The sequence below is a fragment of the Parus major genome, chromosome Z, assembly GCF_001522545.3.
Source record: "Parus major isolate Abel chromosome Z, Parus_major1.1, whole genome shotgun sequence".
Lineage (NCBI taxonomy): Eukaryota > Metazoa > Chordata > Aves > Passeriformes > Paridae > Parus > Parus major.
In genome coordinates, this window is record NC_031799.1 from 11,560,949 (window position 1) to 11,588,113 (window position 27,165).

The 27,165-nt window shown below is 44.9% G+C and overlaps 1 protein-coding gene across 2 annotated transcripts; it reads right to left on the bottom strand.

The window, feature by feature from the left end:
- Positions 1-4,719: 4,719 nt before the first annotated feature.
- On the bottom strand, positions 4,720-26,487 carry GDNF (glial cell derived neurotrophic factor). Of its 2 annotated transcripts, none has more exons than XM_015615538.3 (3): positions 25,963-26,487; positions 24,604-24,702; positions 4,720-8,997 (listed from the first exon to the last, which is right to left on the bottom strand). In XM_015615538.3, exons 2-3 carry the CDS (start codon positions 24,674-24,676, stop codon positions 8,513-8,515), a joined length of 558 nt encoding a protein of 185 aa, XP_015471024.1. In that variant the 5' UTR covers positions 24,677-24,702; positions 25,963-26,487; the 3' UTR covers positions 4,720-8,512. The 2 variants fall into 2 exon arrangements, with proteins under 2 accessions (XP_015471024.1, XP_015471023.1); XM_015615537.3 differs by having other exon boundaries at positions 24,505-24,702.
- Between the last annotated feature and the right edge of the window lie 678 nt (positions 26,488-27,165).

The window sequence follows — 27,165 nt, forward strand, 5'->3', positions numbered from 1 at the left end:
ACTATACATTTAATGGCTGTCCAATTACTGAGTTATGACAGTGGAAGAGGTGTATAAACATGAGTAAGTCCATGCGGTATTGCCCTTTTTTTTTTTTTTTAAGTAAGGCCTTACCATAATTATTTAAAGTCTTCACACAGTGTGATTTCAAAGTACACTCCTGAGTTTGGAGTTATCAAAGAAGATAGAGAAGACTTATGCTTTATCATGAGACATGTTAAAGCAATATATGAAACTTGTCATGAACTTTCTTGTCCTAAATAAAATAACACTGTTGTGGCCTTGACTCTGGACACTCATGTTTTTCATTTATCCTTCAGAGGATGATGAAACAATTTTAGGCTGTGCAATATTTCACCTTCTCCTAGAAGTCATGTTATGTAGGGGAAATGTCATGCCATGTTATTGATGTTATGTAAGAAAAATCTGTGAGATTTTTTGACATTAAATATGGCCAATAGCACATCTATTCTAAAAGAACAGATAAAATTTTAAAGGCATTTAAAACAATCTTCCCAGAGTATCTATCCTAAAGAGATGATAAAAAACAGAGGTGCTTCACTGGTTCCTAATAGCATGTAATGCAGTCTCACTCACAGACAAATTCACACAAATACAGTCTACTGCTGAGATTTACCTGCATTGTTCTGTACTTGTCACCTGTTACTGACACAAAGAAGGCAGCTTAAGGTGTTACCAAGCCTTTCTTAATAGATTAGCAGAAAAAATTCCAAGAGAACTGTTGATTTTGAAGAACATTTTTAAGTATTCTAAATTTTGTTTCACCAGTTGTCAGAATCAGAAAGGGAGGCTTCTGTACTCTTTGCAAAACTGTCTCATTATTGCTGACTTGCTCTGGGTTTTTAAATGAGATTCACATTTGTAGCTGAAATGAAACCAGATATCCTTGACAGGAAAACATGTGCTGTAAGCAGAATTTGATGTCCTAGATAAACACAAAAAAATCTGCTGAAGGGTTTTCTTCAGCTCCTCCCAAATGACCCCTTGGACTGGCTTCATTTTTTCCTTGTGGCAGACACCCTGTCCATGTGCGAGCCATAGAAACTTTCCTTTTTGAATGCATTTTTGCATTTACTTTTATGTAAACTTAACAATCTTTAAAAAGTTAGGTAAACTTAAAATTAATTGTTCCCTGGCCTAACAGAAACCCTGTTCCATGGATCATCTCATTCTGGGGATCAGTGGCATGTGCCACATTTTGGCTTCTCCCTGAACCCCTTGTGTGCAGCAGCGCCTGGTCACTGCACACAATGGTGAAATTCACCATTCAGTTCAAGAGAAATTCACCTCAGTATAAAAAATATCTTACTTTGGCTGGAGCATGGTACCTCATAAAGACCAACACAATTGGAGTTAGTCAGGTTCAGACCTGATAGTTGGCAAAAAGTTCTGTGTTAAATAAAGGGGATTCCCAAATGGATGTAACGTTTGGAGTCATGTTGCTAATGAGTTCCCCACCTAGCACCTGAAAGGAATTTTTGGAAACAGAATGGAAAACAGAAAAGATAATACTGGTGTTCCTCTGTGGAAATCCAGGGTTTGCTCCTGCACAGCATCCTCGAGGCAGCATCTTATTCCCTCTGTGGTGGAGTATTCTTCCTTTGATGGAAGAGAGTGAAATGACACAGATGGTGAGAGATGTATGGGTTCCTCAGGTTGGACAGATCCATATGGACTATGAAGATGGAGGTCTGGCAACTCATTGGGACACCAAAATTAGTAGGCAATTGATGAAATGGAATTTTGGTGTCAGTAAAGAAGCTCTTGCTTGAATTGCACAGAATTAAATTGCCCCAGAGTACAGGGGAGCTCTAATTTACATTGGGTACGTTCTCAGCAAGACAGATCTGCCAAGCATTATTGGACACCAATAAAATATATGGCTCAGAATGTTCTGAATTGTGAACTGTTGGGTCTGGGACAGGATTCTTAGGGAAAATACCATTCCCAGTTTTCATTTTTATTTTACTCCTTTCTTTCCCAGCTGAGGGCTACGGTAAGGGATGGGGTGCTGAGAGATCTTCATCCTGCCCTGACTGGACAGTCACTTTCACCTTTAGAGAACCTGCCTAGTCCTGTGGAAAATAAAGGAAAAGGAGTCTCTGTATTTTTCAAAATACAGTTATTCAAAATTGATCTCTAAGCTGTTAATTTTTAAAAGAAAATATTTCATCTTCAGATAGAAACTTCTGTTATAAATAATACTGAATGTTAACAAGAAGTGTCTGTTGACCCCTGTTTGGATCAGAGGGGAATGATATTAACAATATTATTAACCCAAAATAAGAATTATGGGACATGTTAACAGGGTGTGCTAAGCCAGAGATTAATGTGTGGGTGAGGACACTGTCCAGGAAGCAAAAACTGTGGGTGAATGACAATGGGAAGAAACCCGAGGAGTTGGCAACATGATCAGAGCAGAGTGAAATGTGTTTAAGCTCTAGGAATCCCAAAACATGTGAAGATGGTCGGAGGGCTGGAGCACCTCTCCTCTGAGGATGGGCTGAGACCATTTGGATTGTTAAGTCTGGAGAAGAGGAGGCTCCAGGGAAACCTTAGAGCAGTCTTCCTGTAACTAAAGGGTACCTAAAAGCTTACAGGAAAGCTGAAGAGGGATTTTTATGATTGCATGTAGTGTTAGGAAAAGGTGGAATGACTTAAAATTGAAAGATGGTAGACTTAGCTTGGATATTAGGAAGAAATTCTTAACTGTAGGGGTGGTGAGGTGCTGGAACAGACTGCCCAGAGGAGCTGGGGATATCCCAACCCTGTGAGTGTTCAAGGACAGGTTGGATGGGGCTCTGAGAAACCTGGTCTAGTGGGAGGTGTCCTTGCCCGTGGCAGAAGGGTTGAAATGAGGTCACTTTCAAGGTCACTTCAAACCCAAGCCATTCTATGATTCTATGAAACAGAAGGAGTTGGGGGATTGTACAAGGATACAGTTTTTCTATTTATTTGTATGTGAATATTGCTGAGAAAGTAACCAGCTTTGATATACTTATTTTCACTCCTATGAAACTGGAGTAACTCCACAACAGTCAATGGTGTAGTGCTGGTGAGGATGTTTGTGGCTTTAGTCCAGCCAGGACTGCCTGGTATTTGATATTTGATGTTTGATTTTGATATTTGATATCCCTGATATCAGGGACTGATATTTGTGCCTTTCCTGAAGTGACAGAGAAGGAAGCTTTCTTTATCAAGTGTGCCAACAGACAGAGAAGCAAAGGTTTGGGGCAGAGGGAGGAAACCTGCACGTGTGGTAGAGCTCAGATGGCTGTCAAAAAACTTGAGAAGTTGTGGACAAAACATCAGCTCTTTGGATAATTACAGCACAGCCCTTTGCAGCCTTCAAAAGGCCATTGAATTTTTCTTCACTTCACTTGTGAGTGAGCATTTTGGGGAAAAGTGAATAAAATGCTGCAGTTTCAGCAGTGAAAAAAAACAATGGCGAGTGAAGACGTCTCAGTGTTGACCTCAAGTCTGGAGCTCGGTGCCTGACAAAGGAAGCTTTCCTGCATCAGGCTGACCTGAGCACCATGTTTCCCTCATTGGCTGCTGCTACAACTTGTCTGAAAGCCAGCGGGATTTATGCTGCTGGAATATATGGTTTATTTAGCTATTCTTACTGACCCATGAATATACCTACTGTGTAATTTATTGGAATGTTAGTAGTTCAGTCCTGTGATGTTTGTGATAGAAAATCTTCACTTAGAGCCAGTGGGAAATTTGTTAGGGTGAGGAGTGCAGGACTGGCCTCTGCTTTGCCTTTTTTATTTTCCATTGCAACACAATTAACCTTTTCATTAGAAGAGCTCTGTTCCAAAAAAGCAAACTTCTCAATGTGTATTACGGAGCCATTTCAAGCTGTCTCTTGCTTTGGAACAAAACATCTTTGTTCCAGCCATGCGTGACATTTGAAGACCTATTTATACAATGTGTCAGCTCCATTTGTTTTCTTCATCCTGATATTTTCCTCTGTATTTTTAGTTAGCCATCCAGATTGCAATGAGCGAGGTTGCTTCTGGTTTCCTCCTGTGCTTCTCCAGACTGAGACACTGGCTGCCTTTGTCCTTTCTCCACTTTTGTGGGCAGAGGTGAAACAACCCCAAATCAGACACAGTTCTGCCTACTTCATCCTCTTTGTACTGGGAGCAGCAGCACCAGGCTGCTGTGGGGTGGGGAGATGGCAGAAGGACCTGCTGTTATGATGGTTTCTCTCCTGATGTCCTGCCTGTGGGAAGCACACGGCTGCAGTCCCTTCTGCTGGAGGAGTCTCACTGAGGGACAGACTTCCAAGCTGCATCAGTAAATAATCCCTCCTTGCAAAATACCTGCTTTTTCCTTAGGCATTCATAGTTTGTCCTAAGTCTCTAACCAGTCATTCTTGTTTGGCAGCATAGTGCTAACTGATCCAAGAAAATCCAACACAAAATTGAAAAAGAAAAAAGGAGACATATTAAGATGTTGGGCAATAAAGCTTTTAACATCCTGATTTTGAGTAATTGTAAATAGTTATAGTGTTTGACTCATCCTCTCCCTTTTAAAAAAATGTATCCGTCTTGGGACATGTCTTAACTTCCAGAAGGGATCCAGGGTAGTGCTATGCCTGCTACTCAAGCAGCAACATAATGTCTAGTCCAGTCCTGGCACTTCCTAGTAACAAATGAAAATCTAGATCCTTTTTCTGAAATCTTTTACACAACCTGCCAGCTGAAGATTTCAAACTGCTTTAACACATACAGGGTGCCAGGAAATTACTGCAAGCCTCACTTCAACCAGAAAAGGAACCTGCAGGTGCCAGCCCAGCGTTGGTAAGCCTGGAGTAGCGGTAGCAGAGCCTCATCTGCTCTCTCCAGTACTGTTGTCGCTGGGAGGGTTGGGGAAGAAGGGTGAAACATCTCCATGCAAGCAACACTGCTCCTGCCAGCTGCTTCATGGCCCACTCAAAGCCTGACAAGACCAAGGAAGGCATCTGCATTGACCTTCTGCTTCCCCATCCCTTGCAGACAGCAGACAGAAGGGCTGAAAGAACAGAGATTAAACTTCAGAGCGCCCCACAGCTGTGTTTTCCATAGACACACCCTCCAACTCTTGGGAAAGTGCACAGTCTCCTCTGAATGTGGAGGTCATTTCCATGCCAAACACTTAATATGTCCAGCTTTTTTCTTCTTTTGCACATGATGGATGCGCTTCTGCTGCAAGAAGTGGAGGCAGTGGCAAGTGAGGAGGAATGCCTTCGATATTGTGTGCTTCAAAAGCTGGGCTTGTGTTGAGTTTTGCTGTGTGTTCCAGCATCTGGGGTAGAGCTGTGTGCATGGTCCCTGCCAGCACAAATGAAACCAAGGCATCCATACGCTGTGCATTAAGAGTGTTTGATCTCCTGCACTCTGGCTAGCTGCTCAGATGTTCCCTCCTCCTCTCTGTAGCAGTACAAAGTGCAGTGTTGAAACCTGTGAGTCTGCGTGTGTTCATGGGCTCTGTGATGGGAGCTGCAAAGCTTAACATGAAACCATTGAGAAAATGTTGCTGGCCACAGCCAAAAAGCCTGTCCTCATCTGTTCCATAATGGTGGTGCAAAAAGAATTCCTTGAGTTTTATTTTCCTGTTTTAAGATGAAGGAAAAGAACTGCCAAAGTAGGTGGAATTTAGTCCACTGATGTGACACCTGGATTAGCAAAGCAAAATGCAATCTCTTCTGAGTGCAGGAATTGTGGCCATACATGGCCAAGGCCACCATGAAGACAGTGCAGCCCCACACGGGTAAGGGACAGCCTCAGTAACCCCAGGCTTGAGGTCTGCCCCCGGGTGGATTACTGTCACTGTCCACCATGCATTTTCAAGCCAATTATTGCAGTGACTCCGTTAAGCATTGCAGTGACTCATTGCAGTTATATTTCACTAAGAAGCTACAGACACCTCTGATCCACATTAAAGATGTTGGTGAGATAGGAGAGGAAGGCTCTGCTCCATGGAGGATTTGCTGGCCCCATGGCATTGTCTCATGCAGATTGGGAAACTGGGCAACACCATAACTTGGAAATTGTGTGATGGGGAAGCACAAACAACAACCATGTAACAATAGAAATGAATTTTATTTTGTAAAAAGTTATAAAATGAATATTGTACAAAAATAAAGTCTGTAGAGAACTTTGGTTGATTAACACAAATGACTGAGACATAAAATTGCAGGTGAAGTAAAAAAATCCAGAGAAGCACACTCCTGTCTTCAGTAAGGTCTAAAAACTAAAAAAAAAAAAAAAAACCAAAACAAAAAAAACCCTAAAAAAAAAATTTAAAAAAAAATCACAAACTTTACCCTTTTGTATTTTGAACATAGAGATTTGCTTTGGTTGCAGCCTCTTCAAGCTGCACAGAAAATGCTCTGAGGCAAGTTTTCATCAGCAGGGGCAAGGGAAAGCACAGCTCTGCGCGCTGTCGCCAGTCAGGTGCCCGGCAGCGCAGCTGACCCTCCGCCTGGCAGGTGCTCAGTGCCCACATCGTGCCAGTGGGGTGGTGTCACCACCCCTGAGCAGCATGGAGGGCACGGCATCCCCGTGGTGGCAGTGTGAGAACAGACCCTGCTGGTGGTTCTCCAGGGCTATCCCCCTCCTTTGCCAGGAAACCGGCCGAAGCTGGGGACTTATTACATGCCACACACCTGGTACATCTTTCTATGCCTGTTCTGGACTTTTTTGACCTCTAGACCCTTCTTCAGTGGTGTCCCAAGGGGCCCAGGGCAAAATGAGCATGGAGAGCCATTACATGCATGAGATAAAAGGTTGGACCATGGTTTTCAATAAGGATTTTTTTTTCATGTTGCTTTTGTGGGAGTTGATGCTTCACTGGTTGTCAGGTATGTCTAGTGACCTGCACTCCTGCTCCTTTGGGAAAAATGTCTCCAGAATGAGAGCTTGTGTTAGCGGTCACGTACAAACACCTTTGCTGTACAACCTCCCTCCTCCTAACTCGGACTGTTCTGCTGCATGGGTATGATCCTGTAATGTTTCAGCAAATTATACAAAACACTCTGGTTATTTAACACAACTGTTTACTTGCAGGCTATATTAAATCCAGGGCTAACTAGTAAGAGGGATTTAACCTCTTCTATATGGAAGTACGGAAGGAAAAGCTTAAATAAATATAACTAGAAATTATAAGGCTAAATGTGATTATTTTCCATTTGTCAATAGTTATATGAGGTCAGTTGGCATAAAGTGTGAGGAAAAAAAATGTGGCTACATTTAAAATATGACTAAAATTAGTTTTTCTTACAAATTGCTAATGTTGAGCCAAGTCCTGCGACCCTCACTCGCCCAGGGCCATTGCTGCTCCTGCACATGTATGACTTGTAGTAATTTTCAAAAGGCTTAGTGACAGGAATAAGGGCTGCAGGCTTCAGCACTACCTTTTGTGAACATAACCAAGATTTTGTTTAAAAGAAAAAAAGGTAAAGTAAGTGATTTTTTGCATTCAAGTTAACATTTTCAATCAAAAGCATGGACCGTTGTTCCCAACGTCTTTGTCTCTCTATATCCCCAAGCGCCATCTACTTTGGCACCTTTGAAAGACACTTTAATAAATAAGGAGACTCATTACTGAACTGCAATAAATAACAATAACTTAATCTCAATAAATATCTTCTGTATACTTATGTCTCTGAAGGGATGCATTGCATCAAGTAGTCTCTCTCAATCACAATGACCAAATAGAAATGTAGTTATGCAAGTGACATTAGTCCTTTGTAAACCTAAATAAACGCATTTTGTGTAGGCTGGGCTTGTTATTTGTCTTACTAAACTAGGAAGAAGTGCTTAAAAACTCAACTTATTTTCACAGGTAGCAGAAGAACAAAATCCTGCACTCATTTTGAAGAAACACAAGATGGAAATAACCAAACTTAGCCAGTAAGCGGAACTGTTTTGCTTCATAAGAACTTGAGCCTGGTCATTTTGATATTTGCCCAATATCATCTTACTTACAAGGGTAATCTTATAGCTTAGGAGTTGTCCTAAGCACTCAGGAACTGCCCTCCAATGAGCAGTAGCACAATGTGTCTTTCAGTAGAGCTGAGGGCACAGGGGATTAGTAAGGTACTCCTAAGCTACTTCTTAGCTAAGCTTCTTGGTATAACTGATATATCATGGCATAACTACAACACAGCGTGGTATGGCAGGGTTGTGTTTTTAAGCACGTTCCTCATGGATTGAGTCTCACTGATGGTGGACTGAGTCAAACAGGAAAGGTAGCGTGCACATCATCCATCCATCGTCATCTCCACCTGAGCTTATATCTAAATCCCCATAGGACGTCAGAAGTCTCCATCCTTCTACTCTGCCACATTCCTCCTTATCCCCAGGCTCTCATTGGCTCCTCATTCTGTGTTCTTGGTCCTTTTTCCTCCATTTGGAGCAGACACTTCCCTGGGAACCTTGGTCCCTCTCTTTGCAGTGTAGCAGGAATGGAAAACTGGTGCCGCCTCAGCATGCAGCTGTCAGACGCATCCACACCTTTTTGCGGAATGTTTTTTCAGTATGTGGTAAACCAGGTTATCATCCAAAAAGGACAGGTCATCATCAAAGGCTGTGGGTCTGCAACAGGCTTGCCTCACTTTGTCAGTGACCAGTTTTTTCTTTTTGGTTAAGTTTTTTAAAATTTTGTCGTAGGTGGTCTCAGCTGCATCACAAGATCCACTGCAATACCGGAAAATTAGCTCTTCTTTGGTTTCATATCCCAAATCCAAGTCGGTCACATTTAAATGTATTTCTGTTAAGACACATCCTCGATTCTTTCCCTTTTGATTCCTCCTTCCTTTTTTGTTGGAATTCTCTATGTTTGTGGCTGCATTTTGACGATTTCTCTCCCGCCTAGAAAAAATTGGAGTCTGTTTGTCTGGTGACCTCCTCAGTCTTTTAATAGTGGCTTGAATAAAGTCCACTACCTCATCAAATTGATCTGGATAGTCTTCTGGCATATTAGCTGTTTGGGAAAGACAGAAAAGGCTTTGTCACACATCAGTTATCATGAAGTTTGTCCATTCACAGCTCAAAAATATTATGCACGTGCAAGCTTTTCTGCCTATCATTTCAGAACACATGCCCAGGACCCTCAGAAACCAAGGAGAATTTGGAATGGTTTAGATCATCACAGAAACTTATTTGGGGAAAGATAAATGAGACATATTTGTATTTCTGTGTGTGTCTGTTGATGCTTGGTAGCGTTTCAGCACACCTTTTAATATTGAATGAGCCCTGTGGAAATAGAGGGAAGGAAAAAACCTGTCATGGTATGAATATTAGTTAAGAGGTAGATGAAGCCACTGTAAAGAGGTTATACAGACTCTTCCCAGCAAAGCAGCAGCAAGAAGAGGTTTCTTTAAAGCAATTTTGTGATTATAGTTGTTAATGATTTTCTTTTCACACCAGCAGCAGTTAGTATTGCCAAAGCCATGTGTCAATAAGGTTTTAGGCATGACAGAAGGAGGATTTCCTGGGGTACCAGGCTGAGATATTATTCCTGGATGAATGCCTGGATTTTTACTGCTTCTAGGGGATAATTTTTTTCATAGCTTTTGAAAAATTTCTCATGTAAGTGTTTTGTATCATAAGATGCTGGTCACACTGAGTAGAAATAGGTCAGAATAGAAGTATTATGTTAATTTTCTAGGGAAATATTATTGTTACATTTTCCTTTGATGAAAATTTAATTTTTAATTTATTTAATTTATCCCTTGATATAGCACTAATTAATTATTCAAGTAAATTATATGATGAAGTCAATGAAAAGTTTGGATACTAGCAGAATGCATATCTTCAAGAAGGGTGAAATTAAATTTGTTCTGAAACAGTCCCAAGTTCTGCCATTTCATCATGATTTGTGAAAAAAATTGCAATTTGAGATCCTTAGTCTTCCCATGGACTAAATTCCTCAAAATTACCTGCTTTAGTAAGTACTGAGAAGTAATGGAAGGTCAGGCTGTCAGCCTGTGTGTGGATGCCCTTACACCGCATTATTAATGACTGTATCTTAACATATAAACAATATTGCAACATTGAGATTTTTTTCATATTTACTGTGCCAAAAGTTAAGACTTCTTCCTTTCCAGTAAGTCCTAAGAGAATGCTCCTTTCTGTACTTAACTCCTGAAACCCAGCATGTAACAGACCAGTGTCACACCAGCCTGGTTCAATATGGGAAGTCCATCTCCAATACTCCTACAAATACTGCAGGAACAGCAAACACTGGGAGAAGCAATATCCAGTGCAGTGCACCTGCTCAGGGGTTGGTGCCTCCACAAAGGCTCCCACTCAGTGAGATGCTGAGATAGGAATGGCAAAGGCTCAGCACCGCATTTCCCTAATGAGCACGGTGAGACAGGAATCCCAGGGGGTGACCAGGTAGCAGAGGTACTTAGCTCAAACAGGGTGGCATGGGCTCTGTTAACAGGAGACAAGAAGGCAGGAGGCTGCCCCCCACTACTTAGCAAAAGTGCACCCTCACTTCTTCAGTGGAAGCACTGAACAGGGGAGGTGGAAGGCAGCAGAATCCTAATTCTGTCGGTGCAAAAACCTGCTGAAACAGAGAGCATCTGCACATAAGCAGGAATAGGGACTGCTGCCTGAAGCAACCACATCCTAAAGGCCTTCCTCCAAGACAAAATAGTGGTGGATCACAGGTATATGTTTTTTGATGGATGGATCCAGCAAAACAGCTTAGACTGGTAAAAGAGTAATGGGGGCTGGAAATCTTGTACCTCTATGTAATGAGGGTGATGCAAGGCAAACAAGGTGCAGCTGTAGAGTTTGGAATTGAAAACAGTGAATTCCATTTTGTTTTACAGATAGATACCCATGCTAAAAACAGCAATCCCAGAGACCAGTGTTCATGTTCAAAGACATGAAGAAGGGATGGCTGCTCTCCATACAGCTACGTGGAACCTGAGCAAGGCAGGACCCTGCCCCATATTCCTGTGACACCAGTGGTAAGTACATCTTTCTTGCATTCCTGTATCTTTGTAGCAGCTACCAAAATACCCACTGTGAGCCACACTGCTGGAGGGGGTTGCTTGGATGGATGTGTCCAATGGATGCACCAACCAGCTCCTTTGCAGAACAGGCTGGTCTGCCTGCTCTGTACAAGTACTGCCCTACCAAGCAAGAGCCAGGTCCAGGCAATAGGCAGGCTATGTTCCTTCAAAGCAATAAAGGCTAGACATCTTTCTAGACTCAGTTAAAAAAGATGACCCACATGGAGCTCGCATAACCCCCATTGCTGAAGTACAAACTTGGACCTGACACAGATAGAGATGGAGAGTAGCTGGCAGAAGGCACTTGTTGCTTGGGCTTGAGTAGTTTCTAAATTTCCTAGTAGGTTTCTAGTAGGAAAAGAGACTTCTTAAGAAACTAGGTTTCTTAGTCTATAACCAAGTACGAGAAGGAGGTAGTCCTGAGGAGACACCTCTGGAAGTGCCCTTCTCCACTCTGACCTTCAGCTGCCCTCCTCTCTTACTACTGTGACTACCCCAGCCCACTCTCTTTGCACATTTCCATAAGAGTATATTTCCATATTTCCATGAGTATTTCCATAATCTTTCATGTATTCCTAGCCCAACCTTTGTACAAATAGTATGATGCAAAGAGACCTTGGCTATGGAGAGTGAAACACAACGGTAGGGAAACATACGAGGGCTTAACAAAATTAATGCAGAGATCAACCATCAGGAAGGGGACAGGAGACAGTTACAGGGAAAGCCAACCTATATGTAGAAATTATTGTCTGCAACCTGCAGCCTTATACTTATCTCAAGCTTGGCACACTGCCAGTGCAGTGAGAGGTATAAGTGTCCCTCTCCTACCAAGGGAGTAAAACTGTGGTTTAACTGAAGAGATAATCCAACTGGGCACATGACTTTTAAATGGCTTGCAAATGAGTGGCAAAAATACCATCTATCCCTGTGAGAGTGCTACAGGCAGGAATGTACTTTGGCTAAATACCAGTTAGACAGCCACAGGGTTCAAGCACTGTTCTACCGGCTATATCCTGCGGGGTAGTAGATAGGAGGAGGACAGGCCCATGTGGTGGACTGTGTTCCTGCTAAAAACACATGCTGGGGTCTGTCCTGGTTCATGTGATCCCAACCCCAGCTGCACCAAGGGAGGTAATGCCACTGAGAGCCTTCTGTGCTGCGTGTGGCCTGTGATATTTCAGGTTGAGGAAACTAAACACCACTAGAGAGCCCCATGCAACGCCGGTGATGCAGACACACACTGTCAACCCAGCTGACTTCAATCAGAAGGTGGGAGCAGCAGGGCAAAAAGTAGATCAAATAATCAAACCAACACCATATCCAGCTAGAGAAGTCCTACCTATACACACAGACTAGCTGTGCCCAGAAAATGGGGTCATTGGCAGCATGACTGATCCTGCTAATCTCACTAAGGCTCTAACATGAACTGTGCAAGAAGTGTTCCAAGTGTCTAATGGATCTGGAGATCTCTGCTCTGCTCACCCTCTACTGCAACACCAGGATATATTTTGGAGATTCACTGGGAGGAATGCCAGCACTATTAGTAAGATGAATCCCAACTTCCTGCCTCCAGCATGGACATTCTCGTCAGCCCAGGGAATTGGAAACTATCCCATGCAGACATTCAAATTTACCAATAAGACTCTGGTAGGAACCCCCAGTATTTGTAGATTACATCACTGGAGGAGACAAAAGGCCTCTGGATGATAATAGAAGACTGGCGGAAACTGGAGGCACAGAGCTTCCCTTGAGAAAATTCTTGATCCTGGTCACTGTCTGCCCACCTAAACTACATGTGCTGTTACAGCTACATGGGTACATCACATCAACACTGTGGCATTACTGGGCTACTCAGGGAGACCTTGCAAATTTCTGTAAGCAGCACTCTTCTCTGCCTGTGGAGCCCCAAACTGGGTATGAGCAATGCAGCAATGTTCTTTTGGCAGCTTCCAGAGCGCTGCCAAGGTGCCACAAGTTTGCTTCCATAATTTAATAGTCTTAGCAACAGCTCCAACCCCTGCAATCAGCTAATTTTATGCTGCTTAATAAATCAGTCATCAGTGTGACTACAAGCAGTCACTAGGAATGGGTCACAGGGGTCTGTAGGAGAGACTGACAGCCAGGAGTGAAGGGAGATTTGTCTTAGCCCTCTGCTGAGGTGCCAGTCATGACTCAGTAGGGATATTTAGCTGTCCAACAAGCATGGGTGTGAAGACATAGAGCCTGAAATAAAATGCTGTGAAAAACCACTGAAATAGGACCCAGAGCAATCAAGTGGAAACACCAGCATTGACACCAGGCATGATGGGTTGAAACAAGGCACTGGAGGTAAGTGCTAAGGAAGCTACCACCAGACATCATACATGAATAAGCAATAACCACTGACCAAGGACTAAACTCTGTAAAAGGCTAATAGACAGAAGGGAAGGTGGAGAAGACTGACTGCAGGATGTCCCCATCCTGATGGGCACTTGGTAGATGTGCTCCAGGGATGCTGAGACCTCTCTGCACCACAGACATCACATGCTGAGCACTTGTTTGGTCTCTGCAGTGTTGTAAATTCTGCTGGGGGCAACGGGGGTGCTGAACTGAGCTGTGGCCAGGGTGCATCAGTGCACTCAGAAGGGCTGCCTTAGCATGTAGTGATGGTTTGTAAGCTAAATAAAGCTGTTTGATAGAGGGGTACTTTGTTACCCTTCTATCTGCAATGTTGTTTAGAAAATGTTTATAGTCTCACAGCATCTTTGCCTCTCTCAGGCTGCATGGACTGTGCTGACTTGATTGTGCAGCAGACAGAGTTTGCTGGGGGGATTTCACACCCCTGCAAGGAGGAGATACACATTTTGCATGTGTATGTATGTTTGCTTCATTTACACATACACACACACGCACACGAATACAACTAATTACACACAAACACACATATTTTTTCAAAACAAACTAGTTTACTGACAACACTTGCCTTCTGCTGGAAAAGCTGAGAGAACAAACACATGACAGATGCCTGTCATGTTGTGCAATGTGCCAGCAGAAAATGCTGGGATACTATCACATTAAAGCAGCAAAGATATCTGAGGAGTAGTCTCTGGTCCCAAGCTCCAGGGTGTGAAGGAACTGGAATTTAAAAATTGAAAGCCACCTGGGACAGAACAGGACAGAACAGGATGGGACAGAATAGGATAGCCCAGAGCAGCATGTGCTCAATACAGCTTTGATAAAGGTTGTCTTGCACATGTGATGCACCTCAAAACAGGTGTTTCTCAAAGGAAAGGAACATATGTCCTTCAGAAGTTAAATCCCCACTTAGGGAACACAGGGTCTCTGTGTGTCTTGTTCAGAGTGCAGCAGAAAGGCTGACAGACCCCCATGGGCTGAGTGTGATGGGCTGAGCCCCAGCACTTAAAAGATGGTGCCATAATCTCTCACAAGACTGGTATGAAGCCATGAGGTTTGGTTTGGGTTTTATGTCACAGTTCTCAGAGCTGTTTCCTGACTGTCCAGCTCCCTGAGGAAGTTCCTTGGAGGCAGACTGTGTGTGGGCACGTACAGGTGTTTATGCATCACCTCTGCCTAGCATCCCTGCAGCAGGAGCCTGGGGCAGGCAGCAGGACTTGTAGGATCCCCTGCATCCACCACGTGTGTCCTGCTGTGCTTAGTTCACTCTCCTGCAGCTCCTTCCCATGTTCCCTCTTTCATTACCTAGCCAAGGACCTGACCACCCAGGCAGGAACAGGCAGAGCATTTTCCTGTGGTTGCAACAAGAGGACAAGCTTGTTTTCCAGGGTCAGATATGTCGGGTATTGATGACAGTCCATGTGCCACTGTGCCTCTGAGCACCTTCTCTGTCTCCCTTGTCCAGCTGAACAAAGGCTCTTGGTCTGTGAGGATTTTCTCACATGACCAGAAAAATGAATAAAAAAGCAAAGAAAGAAAGAACTAAATGTCACAAGACTGATATAAATAGAAATCTAGCACAGCAATCAGGCTGGGGGCAAAATTGGTGAACACCTTGACCAGAAGGAGAGAGACTCATTTAAAAGACTAATTTAAAAACCAAACCAACCAACCAAAAAACCAAACAAAAAACCCTCCTAAAAATAAAACAAAACAAAACCCCAAACAAACACAAAGCTTGCTGTTTGCAAGCTGTTTGCTTGTTTTCTAAACACCTAGGGCACAGTCAGACCACAGCTTTGACCCAGCCTCATAGGTCTGGGACATCCCTCTGTAATGCAATCAGAAATTCTTGCCTCACTGATGTTCTCTGGAACCTCAGGTTTTGACCTGCCCATCCCCAAGCACAGTCTCTGTCCCCTGGGCATAAGAAGAGCTGGCAGCAGCCATGACTGAAGGATTCTGCAGACAAACAATTATGGCACTCCCCACTGGAGAAATCCTGAGTCCTGAGTCCTGATTTGGGTGTGCAGGGAAATGTGCCTTCCTATGGGCATCCTCCCCACGGCAACCCCCCAGGACCTGTCTTTGCCTTTCTATTTAATTAAAGACACCCAGTGACACCAGGATTTGATCCTTGTGCTTTTTAGAAGAATAAATTATACAGTGTTCTGATAGACTTCTACATGAAACAGGTCTAAATGGATATTCACACCAAACTTGTCCCATTATCAAAAAAAACAGCCTCCATTAAGTAAAAATGGACAATTTATTTCTGTCAGTTCAAATGTGATCACAATTACATTTTGTATATCTAATAATTTGATTTCACTATCAGCAAATTCATTTAAAAGCCAAATAGTTCCCCACACCCAATGGCAGCAACTCAGCATGGTACAGAAAGAAATCCTCAGCTTGTACCTGATGGTTTGGATGTTAAATTTTTGAGATAGTAATCCAGTTTCTTCTTTTGGTGCCTAGTTATGGATTTAAAAGACTAACTACAGTCTCTCCTAACCAAGCTGTCTCTTATGTCATACAAGGAAAGCTTAAACCCTCTCCATTGCAGAATAATAATTTATATAGGTAGGTTTTTCTTTTTTCTTTTTTTAAACCTCATAAAACTTGACATCTTAAGTTATTTGAAAATGTGTTTTATAGAATAGCTTTCCATACTGATCTCAGGAAAATGCAATCACATCACTGCCACATCATTTGGCACTTTACAAACCCTGAGCTAAAGTGATGGAACAGAAGTAATGAAAAGTATATTAAACACTATAAAATTAGGTTTTGATTTTAGATTGTTGTTTTTATGCCTGCATTTGTGACAGGGTACACCTATCACATCAAAACATTAGACCAAACAACTAAATTATTTTGCTTGAGCACACTCTTTCAATTAAAGAAGTTCAAACAACAGTATCAGACCCTGAAGTATGATTTCAAAGTTCTAGGGGTTTAGTCCCACTCATTGCAATGGTAAGCAACATTTAGAAAGTTTAGATCCAGATCTGCATTAGGATTAAATGGCCCTGTTTTTCAAAAACAGTTCTGGTACTTTAATCTGAGACTTTCATAACCAAATGATTACTTAGTAACAATTATTCATTTTTTTAAATACTTAGCTTGCTTTGCAGTACTGTTTTCGGGTGCTTGTTATAGTGGACATGGCTTATCTGAATAAAGAATGCCTCCATCTCACACCACAAGGACATAATTCAGGAGATATTTGGAGCAATTTGTTTGCGGAAGTGCAAACTCATCCAGGTTAAAAATACTAATGTGATGGTCATTCTGCTTTACCAAGTGAGAAAGTAGCAACTGTGGTGGGGAGAAACCATTTATTTTATTGAAAATGAAATATTTTGTATAAAAAGACTAAGAATATTATATGAATGAGTCTAAGTGAAGACGGGTGTTAAAAATAGTACGCCAAAAGGTTTTTGGTATTTAAACAATTAAAATGCCAACTCTCTGAGGCATGACTTTGCTTTCATGCCTTGCCTGAAAATCCATGGGACCAAGAGTGAAATAGAAACCCATTGGTTGTATCCCTTAGGAAACAGAGCACCAAACAACCCAGGGTCAGCTCATCCTTAAATGTTTAATACAGTTCTGTATTACCTCACTAACAGCCCATGCTGTGGTTACCCTCAGACTCTGAGAGCCCTCAGAAATGGAGCCTCTCCCCGGTGTCACTTGTCTCTCATCAAGGCAAGTGCTAAATAACCTGGTGGGTGATGCCAGGGCCAGTCACACCAGTCAGACACAACTGGTAAAAGGCACAGGACTGACCTTCCTGATGTTCTTGCTCTTGATGGAGCAATCAAGTTTTGTAGCTCACCAGCTAACCCTGCAGCTTCCCACGTGCTGGTCATAATGACAAACCCACAGAGTCCTTTGTATTCTCTCTCTGCCATGCTCGGCAGTGCCTCCCTTTCTGTACTTTGCTTGCATTCTTGCAGGTAGAAAGACTGGCTCCCAACAGAGGAAGAAAGGGGGGAGACAGTGGGACCACCACAGTTGCTGCCAGTGTGGGAAGTCCCTGCAAGCAGGGGTAAACAGCAAGGTCAGATGAACTGTATGAAGTAGAGGAAGTCATGAGCTGACTCACTCACAGGAGATTTTTGTTCTTCACCTAGTCCAGGCAGGTTGCTCAGAGAACCCTGACTGATGGTGGGCTGCCCTCCCCTGCCCACCCCCACCTCTGGCCTCTCTGGGGTGGGCAGAGGAATGTCTCACCAAGCAGTCAAGGAGCAGAGGAGCAACAGGAAGATGCAAACTTGCCTCTGGCACAGAGCTTTGGATTGTCAGCTGTGAGCACCACAGAGCAGTCAGCTGTTCAGCAGTCACACCTGGGATTTTGTGGCATCTCCTGCAGCTGCTGCCACGACCCCATCTGCACTAGGACCTTATCCTATGGGGTGGTGGGTACACGAGCACCCTTGGAGCATCCCTGCATCCGAAGTTACAGCATGAAGAGCATAAAAGGGGAAGACAGAAAAAGTGCCTGCCTGGAGCCACTGACTGAGCAGGAGCCAAACCTGGGCAAGACACATACCTGTTGACTCCTCCCTAAGATCTGGTACCCTTCCAGATCCATACCAGGCTGAGTAAATACCCAGCCTCCCAGTAAAACCTAGGTCTACAGCTAATATTTGGTTAAGCTAGAACCTCAAATCCTGCGAGAGCAGGATGAGTATATATGAGTGAGACTCAGAACTTGTGACCTCTGTTAGCATACATACAGGTTTCAACAGAGGAAATACTGATGGCATTTTCTTCACTATCCCAGGTGCAGAAGTGATCCAGCCCAGCACTCTTATGACATCGGTAAAACACCACAAAAAACCCAGCTCACTTAGTTCACTGAAGGGAAAGAGCATGCCTAAATCAATAACATCAGCTATTACTGGGCTGCCTGTGCTCTTACACTGCATCTCCCATGGGGTTTTGGAAGCATCCCCAAGGAACAAAGACATACAGCAAAGCAGGAAGAACAGACTCTAAAGGGACCCTAACCTAGTCTCTTCCCTGTGGCCATAGGCTGTCAGAGTGGTCCAGGCAAAATCTTGGCTGATGTTTCTCTTGTGGCAATCTCTGCTGCTATCAGGTTTGATCTGATCTATAAATAACACATGATCTCTCATTGTTGCCTTTCAATTGTCTGTATTTCAGTGTGTTTACAAAGGGAGCAATATGGAAGATTTTAATGTAGTTTGTTGAATATTGTTACTGTTATAATGATCAGTCCCTGGCTCTAGGGCAGGTGCATTGTACTCCACTGCAAAGGGGCTCCTGCTGGGAAGTGTGGACTGCCACTTGCCAGATAGAACTGGTGTGTGCTCAGAACAGCAAGGTCCTTCCTAACTGCTACCCCAGATGCTACCTCCCTGAAGAAATTTCCTAAGTAATGGCTGATTTTGGCAAAGAAATCACGTATGCTTTCGATGGAAGCAGAGATAGTCCAGAGCACAGGAAAAGAAATACATGGATTTCAGTGTTCATTTGGAAGACTATCCCTGTCCAATAATCTTTGAAGTATTTGTACAAGTCCCAAAGATTTTAAAGAAATGTACCTGCAGGTTTCAGTTTAAGTGATGAAGATAATACATAGATGAAGTTATGTGATAAGTGATGAAGATAATACATAGAACTAAAACTTCTGCTATGTCATATGACTGGCTTTATTCCTTAAGAAAAATGCTGCTACATGAAATACCTCACAAGATTAAATTTAAGTCCTTCATCTTAAAACATATTCTGACATACGTTTTGTGTCTTAATATTTTATTTGCAGCCGTCTCAAGTATGTTCTGATCCTATTTTCTTTCTACTCTTTGTAATCACAATTGAAATTCCAAGAAAAACTGAAATCTTTCCTGTGGTTCTCTTTACCAAAGGATATTACTTCACCAGAAACTGAGCTGGTTTTGTAAAAAATGACCACTCTGCAGTGCTAACCACTCTACCAGCACTAATGTGTCAGTGGCCTATTTAGATGTCTGATGATCCTGAACATGGTTATGCTGCAGTATTTTGTATTCCTTGTTTATTTCTACTTATTCACTTACTACCTCAGAAACATGGGAATCCACAACAAATGTAGTTATGTAGGGTTTGGTCTATGTACTACAAGTTTTATGCTGCAATCTCTAGATAGTGTGTGTGGGGGGGGATGAAAACTGGGTATTTGTACTAGATGTTCACCTCTGAGCATTTGCAATTGTGGCAGGGTGGGACTTGATGACCCAAATGGCTTCTCAAAGTTTTTCTAACTTTGTTTTAAAACCAGTTTTTGAAGTATTAACCAGGAACAGTATAATTTACAAACACATTACAATCTATCAGTCTGTGGATCTTCTGCTCGTGAACAAACAATATCTCCCCTACTAAATTCAGTAACAGTCTGATGAATACTTAACACAACTGAATTCTTAGCTTTTCAAGGAATGTTTTGAAGCTCTTCATCTGCAAACCCTGAACACAGGGTTTTTAAAAAATATATTGAAAAGGCTTATGAAAGATGACGAATAAAAGTGTGCCCAGGTATGTTATCTGTCAATAAACACTGCAAAACATCCAACAGCATCCACAGTTTCTCTGGCAATTTTTTTTTTTGAGGTCTCTAAATTTAAAAGCAGCAAAGAACTAAAATTTTCAGCTAAGGATAACTCGAAATGAGAATAAAACTTTACTGACCTGAAATTCAGAACTTTTTCTTTAAGTCAAAGAGTGCTCTTTGTTGGAGTATATTCAGTATTTACACCTAGGACTGCAGAGGAATTTGCTTCTAGGGCTACAGGCCACTGCATTTAATCACATCTGCCTGGTTTCTTTTTCTAGAATTTTACCCATGAATGGACCAATCTGAGTATTTGGGATTTCTGAATGCCTGGATAGCCTGGGCATCCCTGTGCAAACAAACTTTAGTACATACTGTGTACTACGTACATAGTGTGCTGCACTTGGGCTGACACCGGCAGGATGCACTGGCTCTGGACACTCAGATCAGATCAGATCAGCTCAGAGGACACACAGTGGCACCTGCTCAGTGTGGCTGATACCTCCCTAATGCACTGGGTTTACTGTGCAGGGCAGGTTACCTCTGCAGCTTCTGGGTGTCTTAGGCTACAGCACACACGCCACACCATAGGTGTGCTGAGCAGGAAAGCCTGGCCAGAGACATGAGAGTTGCAGTTCGTGACATTGAATGGGCCTAATAAATATTGTAGGGCAGGAAATGCATTCAGTTGGAAGCATAATTAAGTACTGTTTTTTCCTTAAAGAGCCCTACAATACCATGATTTTTTCTACATACTTTCTATATGAGTTGATAAAGTTGCAGCTAAAAGCAGTAACTTAACATTAAATACAGCTTAGCAGGGGTAAGAAGAATTTTTAACAGAGCTATAACACACACATACCATGGCATCTCACAGCATATACCAAAGGAGCTCCATCAGTGAATGGCCATTCAGTAGCTGCACAGTAACTCAGACACCATGATGCAATAACCTATCTATTCCTCTTACTAGGAGGGAAAATCCCATGAGGAGATGTTTCATTTAATTCTACCTGCGTACCACTAGCTTTTAGTATAGGTTCTCACTTGATCAAGAGAATACACATCATATAATGGGTTTTAGGACACTCCAGTCCCCACGTACATGTTGATTATATGCATCCAAAGCAAGCAGTTACAAGATGTATTCACTGGTGACTGTGTGTAATGCAAACAAGTGTTTGGCTCCCTCTGCACTGTCATGCTTCTGAGGCTGCTGACTTAGTACTTAGTTTATAATAATGTGGTTTATACGTGTTCCACTTGGATTTGGTATTTAAGCTAATAGTGTTCTTCCCCCAGAGGATTGTAGCATAAGGAAAACAATGAAATAGTTACAAACTCTACATCTTTCTTTGTGTGTGAAATAAGTTATCCCATGAATATTTATGCCAAAACACCTACAAATACTGGATTAATCTCCAATGCACTGCATTTGTGGAGGATACTCCAGCCTACAGTCCAATTAAATATGCAGAAGATTGCAACTGCTGGCACCCTCTGCCATCTCTGATTACTGCCCTGAACAGCAAAGGTCAGCACATTACACCTGATCAGCCCAGGAGGTTAGAACCCTGCCTGGAGCCTGGAATGAAAGAAGGTTTCAGGCCAACCTGAAGGGATGGGGTAACATCAGGTGACCTCAGAGTACTTTGCAGAGAAAGCAATCCCATCAAATGAGAACACAAAAAGGTGTCAGGGCCTGGGAAACAGATCTGTTCTCCAGCAAGTTGTTTGGCCTGGAGTGGACTTGATCACAATCCTACTAAGCCCTGATGCAAGTGGTGTGTAAGAGACCCAACTTCTCTGGAGTAAGAACAGTGGAGATTGGAGCAAAATGGCTACACTCAGCCTGCAAAAGGATTGTTTTTGGGGACAGCAGTGCACCTCTCTGAATGCACACAGCACCCAGTCCTGCTCAGGACCCACACACTGCTCTATGCATATGAGGCAACACAGTCGATGGTGGTGCTCCCATCACTTGGTGAGCTGTCTCCTGCAAAAGCCCTTAGCAAAGCAGCTGACCAACAGCATCCACAGAGCTGTGAACACATGGCAGGTTCACCAGCAGACAGCTGGGGAGCTGAAAACACACCTCTGTGCTTGTGGCACATTGTGCTCTGATGGTGAGAGAAACCTCCAAGTGCAAAGGGAAATGCACACAGTGTAGACTGATTCCTCTTGCATACTTGGTTCTATGTCTTTCCTGTGCTGAAGGGCGCATGCCATCAAATTGTAAGTGGAGAGAATATGTCAAAGACACTGATGACTTGAGAAAAGTGCTGCTGCAGCAGGAAGGCAATAATGTGCCTGGGTAGGATCAGCCTCATAGCCTGTTTGCACTCTGTTCTCCAGACAATACACACTTTTAACTCAACTACAAAAAGCATAAATGTGCACCAGAGTCTGCTCTCTTACAGTCACCATTCTGCAGGTCTTCTCTGACTCATCTGACTTGGCAACACAGAGATGAACTTCTGACTTTCAAACTCATTGTTGTGTTAACTGCTGCCATACAAAGATCACAGGAACACCCTGGGTTTTCCTCAGTTTCTGATGTGAGGAACATCACTGCTTCTTTGCCCTTGCAGCCAGGCCCATTTGTTTGTGATACACAGAGTTAAAAAATTGAGACCAAATTATCAGCCCTTTCTCAAATGACTATCCTGGGCAATAACCTTTCACCCAGCTCTGCATGGCTAAGCCCATGTCTATACCCTGGGAACAGAGATAATACTGATACTACCATAGCTCACCAGTAAAACACCGGTTTTCTTTCTTCCTGCTTCTTGTTTATGCGATCCACAGGAAAGGAAAAAAGAAGATGCAATGATGAGCAGTTTTGGATACTAGGAACTGAGAGAATCACTACTGCTGCCTATACCCTTGAGCTGCTGTAGAGGAATCAGCTTACCAGGGACCATATTCCCAGAAGATGGTTTCAGGGTAAAAGCAGGCATCATATACATGCTATTACTCAGGAAAGATGTAGCATTACTGTTCTCCCACCCTGGAGCTTCTGTGAGAACTACAAACTTACTAATGATGCTTTACCCCGAATGCTCTTCTTGCCACCAGCACTCAGCAAGCCTGTTCATAGAGGAACAGCACAGTGGCCTAAAAAGCTGATCACTGCCTTTTGTAGGACAGCACTTATCCACCACATGGCTTGCCATGGAGAAGATCATCATGTGTGATAGCCCCATGATCCTGGCAGGCTGAAAGCCCTGTAAGGAAACACTTTTAGCCAGCCTCCCTGTGTGGAGGGGCTGAAAGGATGTCAAGGTTGCCAGTCTGTGAGCAGCAGGAGCCTAGGCTGGGACACACAGAGGTGGGAGCCTAGGCAAGATTCCAGCAGGGGGGAGACACTAGCAAGAGAAGGAAAGAGGGAATACTAAATGGGAAGGACATAAACGTGTGTGTATGGAAGAGATGGGTGTTTGGGAGGGGTCAAAGTGAAGTCACAGCAAATGCTTGGTGCCTCCACACTGCTTCAGCCTGGCTGCTCCCAGAGAAACCAGAGCGCTGCTGCCTGCGACTGGAGCTGTGGCAGGCACAGGGGAAGGACGTGCCTCCAGAAAAGGAGATAGAAATGAATCCCAATTACTGGATACTGTCTGCATCCTGTAATGAGCTAAACAGAGAAGGGGATGAGCAAGGCCAAAAGAAGCAACCTCCAAACTGCTTCTGTGCCTTTGCTAAGCAAACGTCTCCACTATTCATGTGAGTATTCTACCACTTCTTACTGAGTCATATTACCTCTCTCTTTAAAAAGCCACTGGAGTTAACAGAACGCTCATACCACTATGAAAATCCTGTACCTGCAATTGTAGGTACAGGACCTATTATTAGCAAGGCATTATTATCTGTCATTTGGATTGTAAACTGTCTTACTGTGAGCTAGTTCATGTGGATTACTCTGCATCAAGCTCCTAACCTTGCCACAGCTACTCTTCTGTAAATTTCCATGCGGACACACTAATTTCGAGATCAGAATCCAAGGAGGATTTAATGAAGCTCAGCAGTACTCCAGGATGTGTACAGTGCCTCCCATCGTGGAGCCAAACCTCCATCAGGACTTGCGCCCACTACAGGCAGAGAATAACTGCATTGGCAGGTCTGAGCAGGGAGAGAAGGCTGAGGCAAGGGGAAAGGAGTTTCAGTGCCTGTGCTGCAAGGGGTGTGAACCAGATCCTCCTCTCAGCTCCTCTGCATACACTTTCCCACCTCCCCATGTTTTTCAACCAGAGGGATCCTAAGACTGCCAGGAAGGCAGGGCTGGAGTGGGCAGGAGGCATTGCCAATGCAATTGTCGACCCCAAGCTTTGGAGAATGACTAGGTTTGGAATTGCACAAGCAAGACCAAAGCCAATGAAACCGTCTGTGGAAAAACAGGGGCACAAAGTGGGGGGATCCTTTCCTCATCCTGATGCCTGAGCAAAGGGAAGCAGGTTTAGCAAGACAGACAGCAGTTGCTACAAAGGGGAATGTTTCTTACAGTCACTGTGCACAGCATAGGGAGGCAGCAGGCTGATGGGGGAGAGATCATCTTCAGGTCCCTCTATCACTGAAGGGGACCCCTTGGGAGGCGTCTTACCGGTGGGCAGGGGCAAGGTGGAGACCGTGTTGAGCAGCACCACGCAGACAGCCACAACATCCCATAACTTCATCTTAGATCTCCTTCCAACACGGGCCCCTGGTAGAAAGGAGAAGCAGTGTTAGCTCACAGCTACTATGTTCCCCCAGTCCTACCCCAGCCCTGAGACAAAGCTAAGCAGTCTTGCACCGCAAGTTCACCTAGCCCAGGCCTGAGGACAGTAGATGGAACAACAACCTGCTCCCTGTGCAGCCAGAGTGAGTGAGGTAGGCTCTCCCTAGTGAGCGAGTGGTGTGGGAGAGGGAGGCACAGGATGGTGTCCAGTCCTTCTACACCTGAGAAAGCTGCAATGGGGAAAGCAGGCATGCAGGCCCCAGAAACCTGTTTCTAGGAATATGGGAGTGTGACCATGTCCCTGTACTCGCTGGCAGGCAGGTCACCTTGTGCTTATCAAGCACCTGGGCAGCACCAGGGCACTTGTTCTGGACCGGGGCAGACTGAGCTGATGTGGGGTGCTGATCTGTGCAGCCTTCCTTCCTTTCCCTTTCCCTCTCTTCCCCTTCCCTCCTTCCCTTTTTCTTTTTTCTTTCCCCCTTTCTTCTTCCCCTCACCTTTTCCCTTCCTCTATCCAGTCCTCTCTTTCCTCTTAATTTCTTCTCCCCTTTTCTTTTTCCTTTTGTCTTCACTTGTCACCTTTTTGCCTTATACTCTTTCTTTTCCCCATTCTTTGTCTTTCCCTATTGTCTTCCTCTTTTCCTGTTTCCCTTCCCCCTTATTTCAATATTTCCTTTTTCCTTTCCTTTTCTCTTTCCACTTTCATTTTTCCTTTCCTCTTTGTTTCCATCTCCCTTTAATTTTCTTTTTCTTTTCCGTTCCCTTTCCTTCTCATTTCCCACTCATTGTATTCTTATCCCCTAGTCTTTCTTTCATTCTCTCTTTTTTTTCTTTTTTTTTTTTTTTTTTTTTTTTTCCATCGATCCTCTTTCTTTTCCCTTACCTTCTCCCCTTCCCTTGTCCCTTTTTCTTTTCTTCTCCTCGTTCCCCAGCCGCCCTGCCCGAAGTCTGCCACGGCACGTACCCGCTGCCCTCTGCACGCCGCCCCGGGGTAACAGCTGCCCCCCTCCCGGTTCGGCTTGGCCCGGGCCGCAGTGTCCGGCCCGGGAGGAGCAGCCCCACCGGGGGGAACCGCGGAGGTCCCGGTCCAGCAGCGGGGCTCAGGGCGCGGCTGCCGCTCGGTGCGCGCTTACTCCGCCGGCCGCTGCCTTCGCACCTCGTCGTGTTCGGGGAGCTGCGGGGTGCCCCCGGAGCCAGCGCCCGCCCGCCCCGCCCTCCCCTCCGCGCACCCATCCTCGCCCTCACCTCTGAGCTGGTCTCGTCGGACCCGAGATGGACATTAACGCCGTGGAGTCGACCGGCCGGCCGGCCGATTCATGTGGGCAGGTCGGGGTCCGACTGCCGGCACCCTCTTTGCTCAAAGGAGGGGGGAGGGGGGACTCGTATGGAGGAGGGGGTGTAAGGTCGCAGGTCTGGATGGAGGCAGCGAGGAGCCGGCAGCACTGTCCCCGGCGGCTTCCCCCGCCGCAGGTGCTGTGCCCGCGGCAGGAGCGGCTCCGCGGGGGTCTCTGCCCGCCCCGGCCCCGGAGCCGCGCTCAGCAGCGGCGGGAGCGGCCCGAGCCGCGGGGAGCGCCGCCTGGCAGCGGGAGCTGGCGCTGGGTGCTGCGCTTGGGACCCTGCCTGGAAATCTGAGAAAGACACTCCATCAACAACTGCGGGGAGTCAGATGAAGACATCAGCGCTCCTGTAACGCCAGCTGGTCCAGCACCGCCGGGAGCCGCGCACCGCTCGGACACGCACACCACGGCGGGAGGAAAAAAAAAAAAAAAAAAAAAAAAAAAAAAAAAAAAAAGAAAAAAAAAAAAAAGGAAAAAATACCAAGGAAAAAATACCCACCCCAGCGGAGGAAGGAAGGGGAAAACGAATTAAAAAATAAAAATCAAACCACCCCCCCCTCAGCCTGCTGTGAGAATCAGAGGCCGGCACTGGGATTTGTAGAGCCGGTAGCAGCAGCAGCAGCGAGGCTTCCTCCTCCAGAGCGGGGTCCCGTCACGGCGAAAGCTTAGATCCAAGCGGGAGCGCGGCGGGAAGCTGTGCCGGTGTCGGGAGCGCCCGCTCCGGCTGGGCCTGGGCGCGCCGGGCTCCCCGGGCGCCGGCGGCGCTGGCTGGGGGCGCGGAGCTGGGCGAGGCGCGGGGGGCGCCGCACCCGCGGACGGAGTGAGCGCGGAGACGGACGTGCGGACGCGGGGGCTTTGCCAGGGCGACTCGGCGCCGCAGATGGATTTATAGGGCCCTTTGGCAGTGACGCGCCCTCCGCTGATTCGCTTTCAGACCCAAACACACGCTGGCCCCCCGCACCGGACCCCGGGGAGCCTCCAAATATCTCCCGGCTGAAGTCACCGGCCCGACATACCGTGGGCTGCGCGGCCGCCGGCGCAGCTCCGCGGCACCCGCTGGCCCCGCGGCGGCGGCGGGGCCGGGCCGGGCCGGGGTAACCCAACACCGCGT

Coding starts and splice junctions, on each gene's coding strand:
- GDNF (XM_015615537.3), bottom strand. CDS start 24,676: ATGAAGTTATGGGATGTTGTGGCTGTCTGCGTGGTGCTGCTCAACACG. Junction 8,998..24,504: donor CTATGCTGTGCACAGTGACT/GTAAGAAACATT, acceptor TTTCCCAAACAG/CTAATATGCCAGAAGACTAT.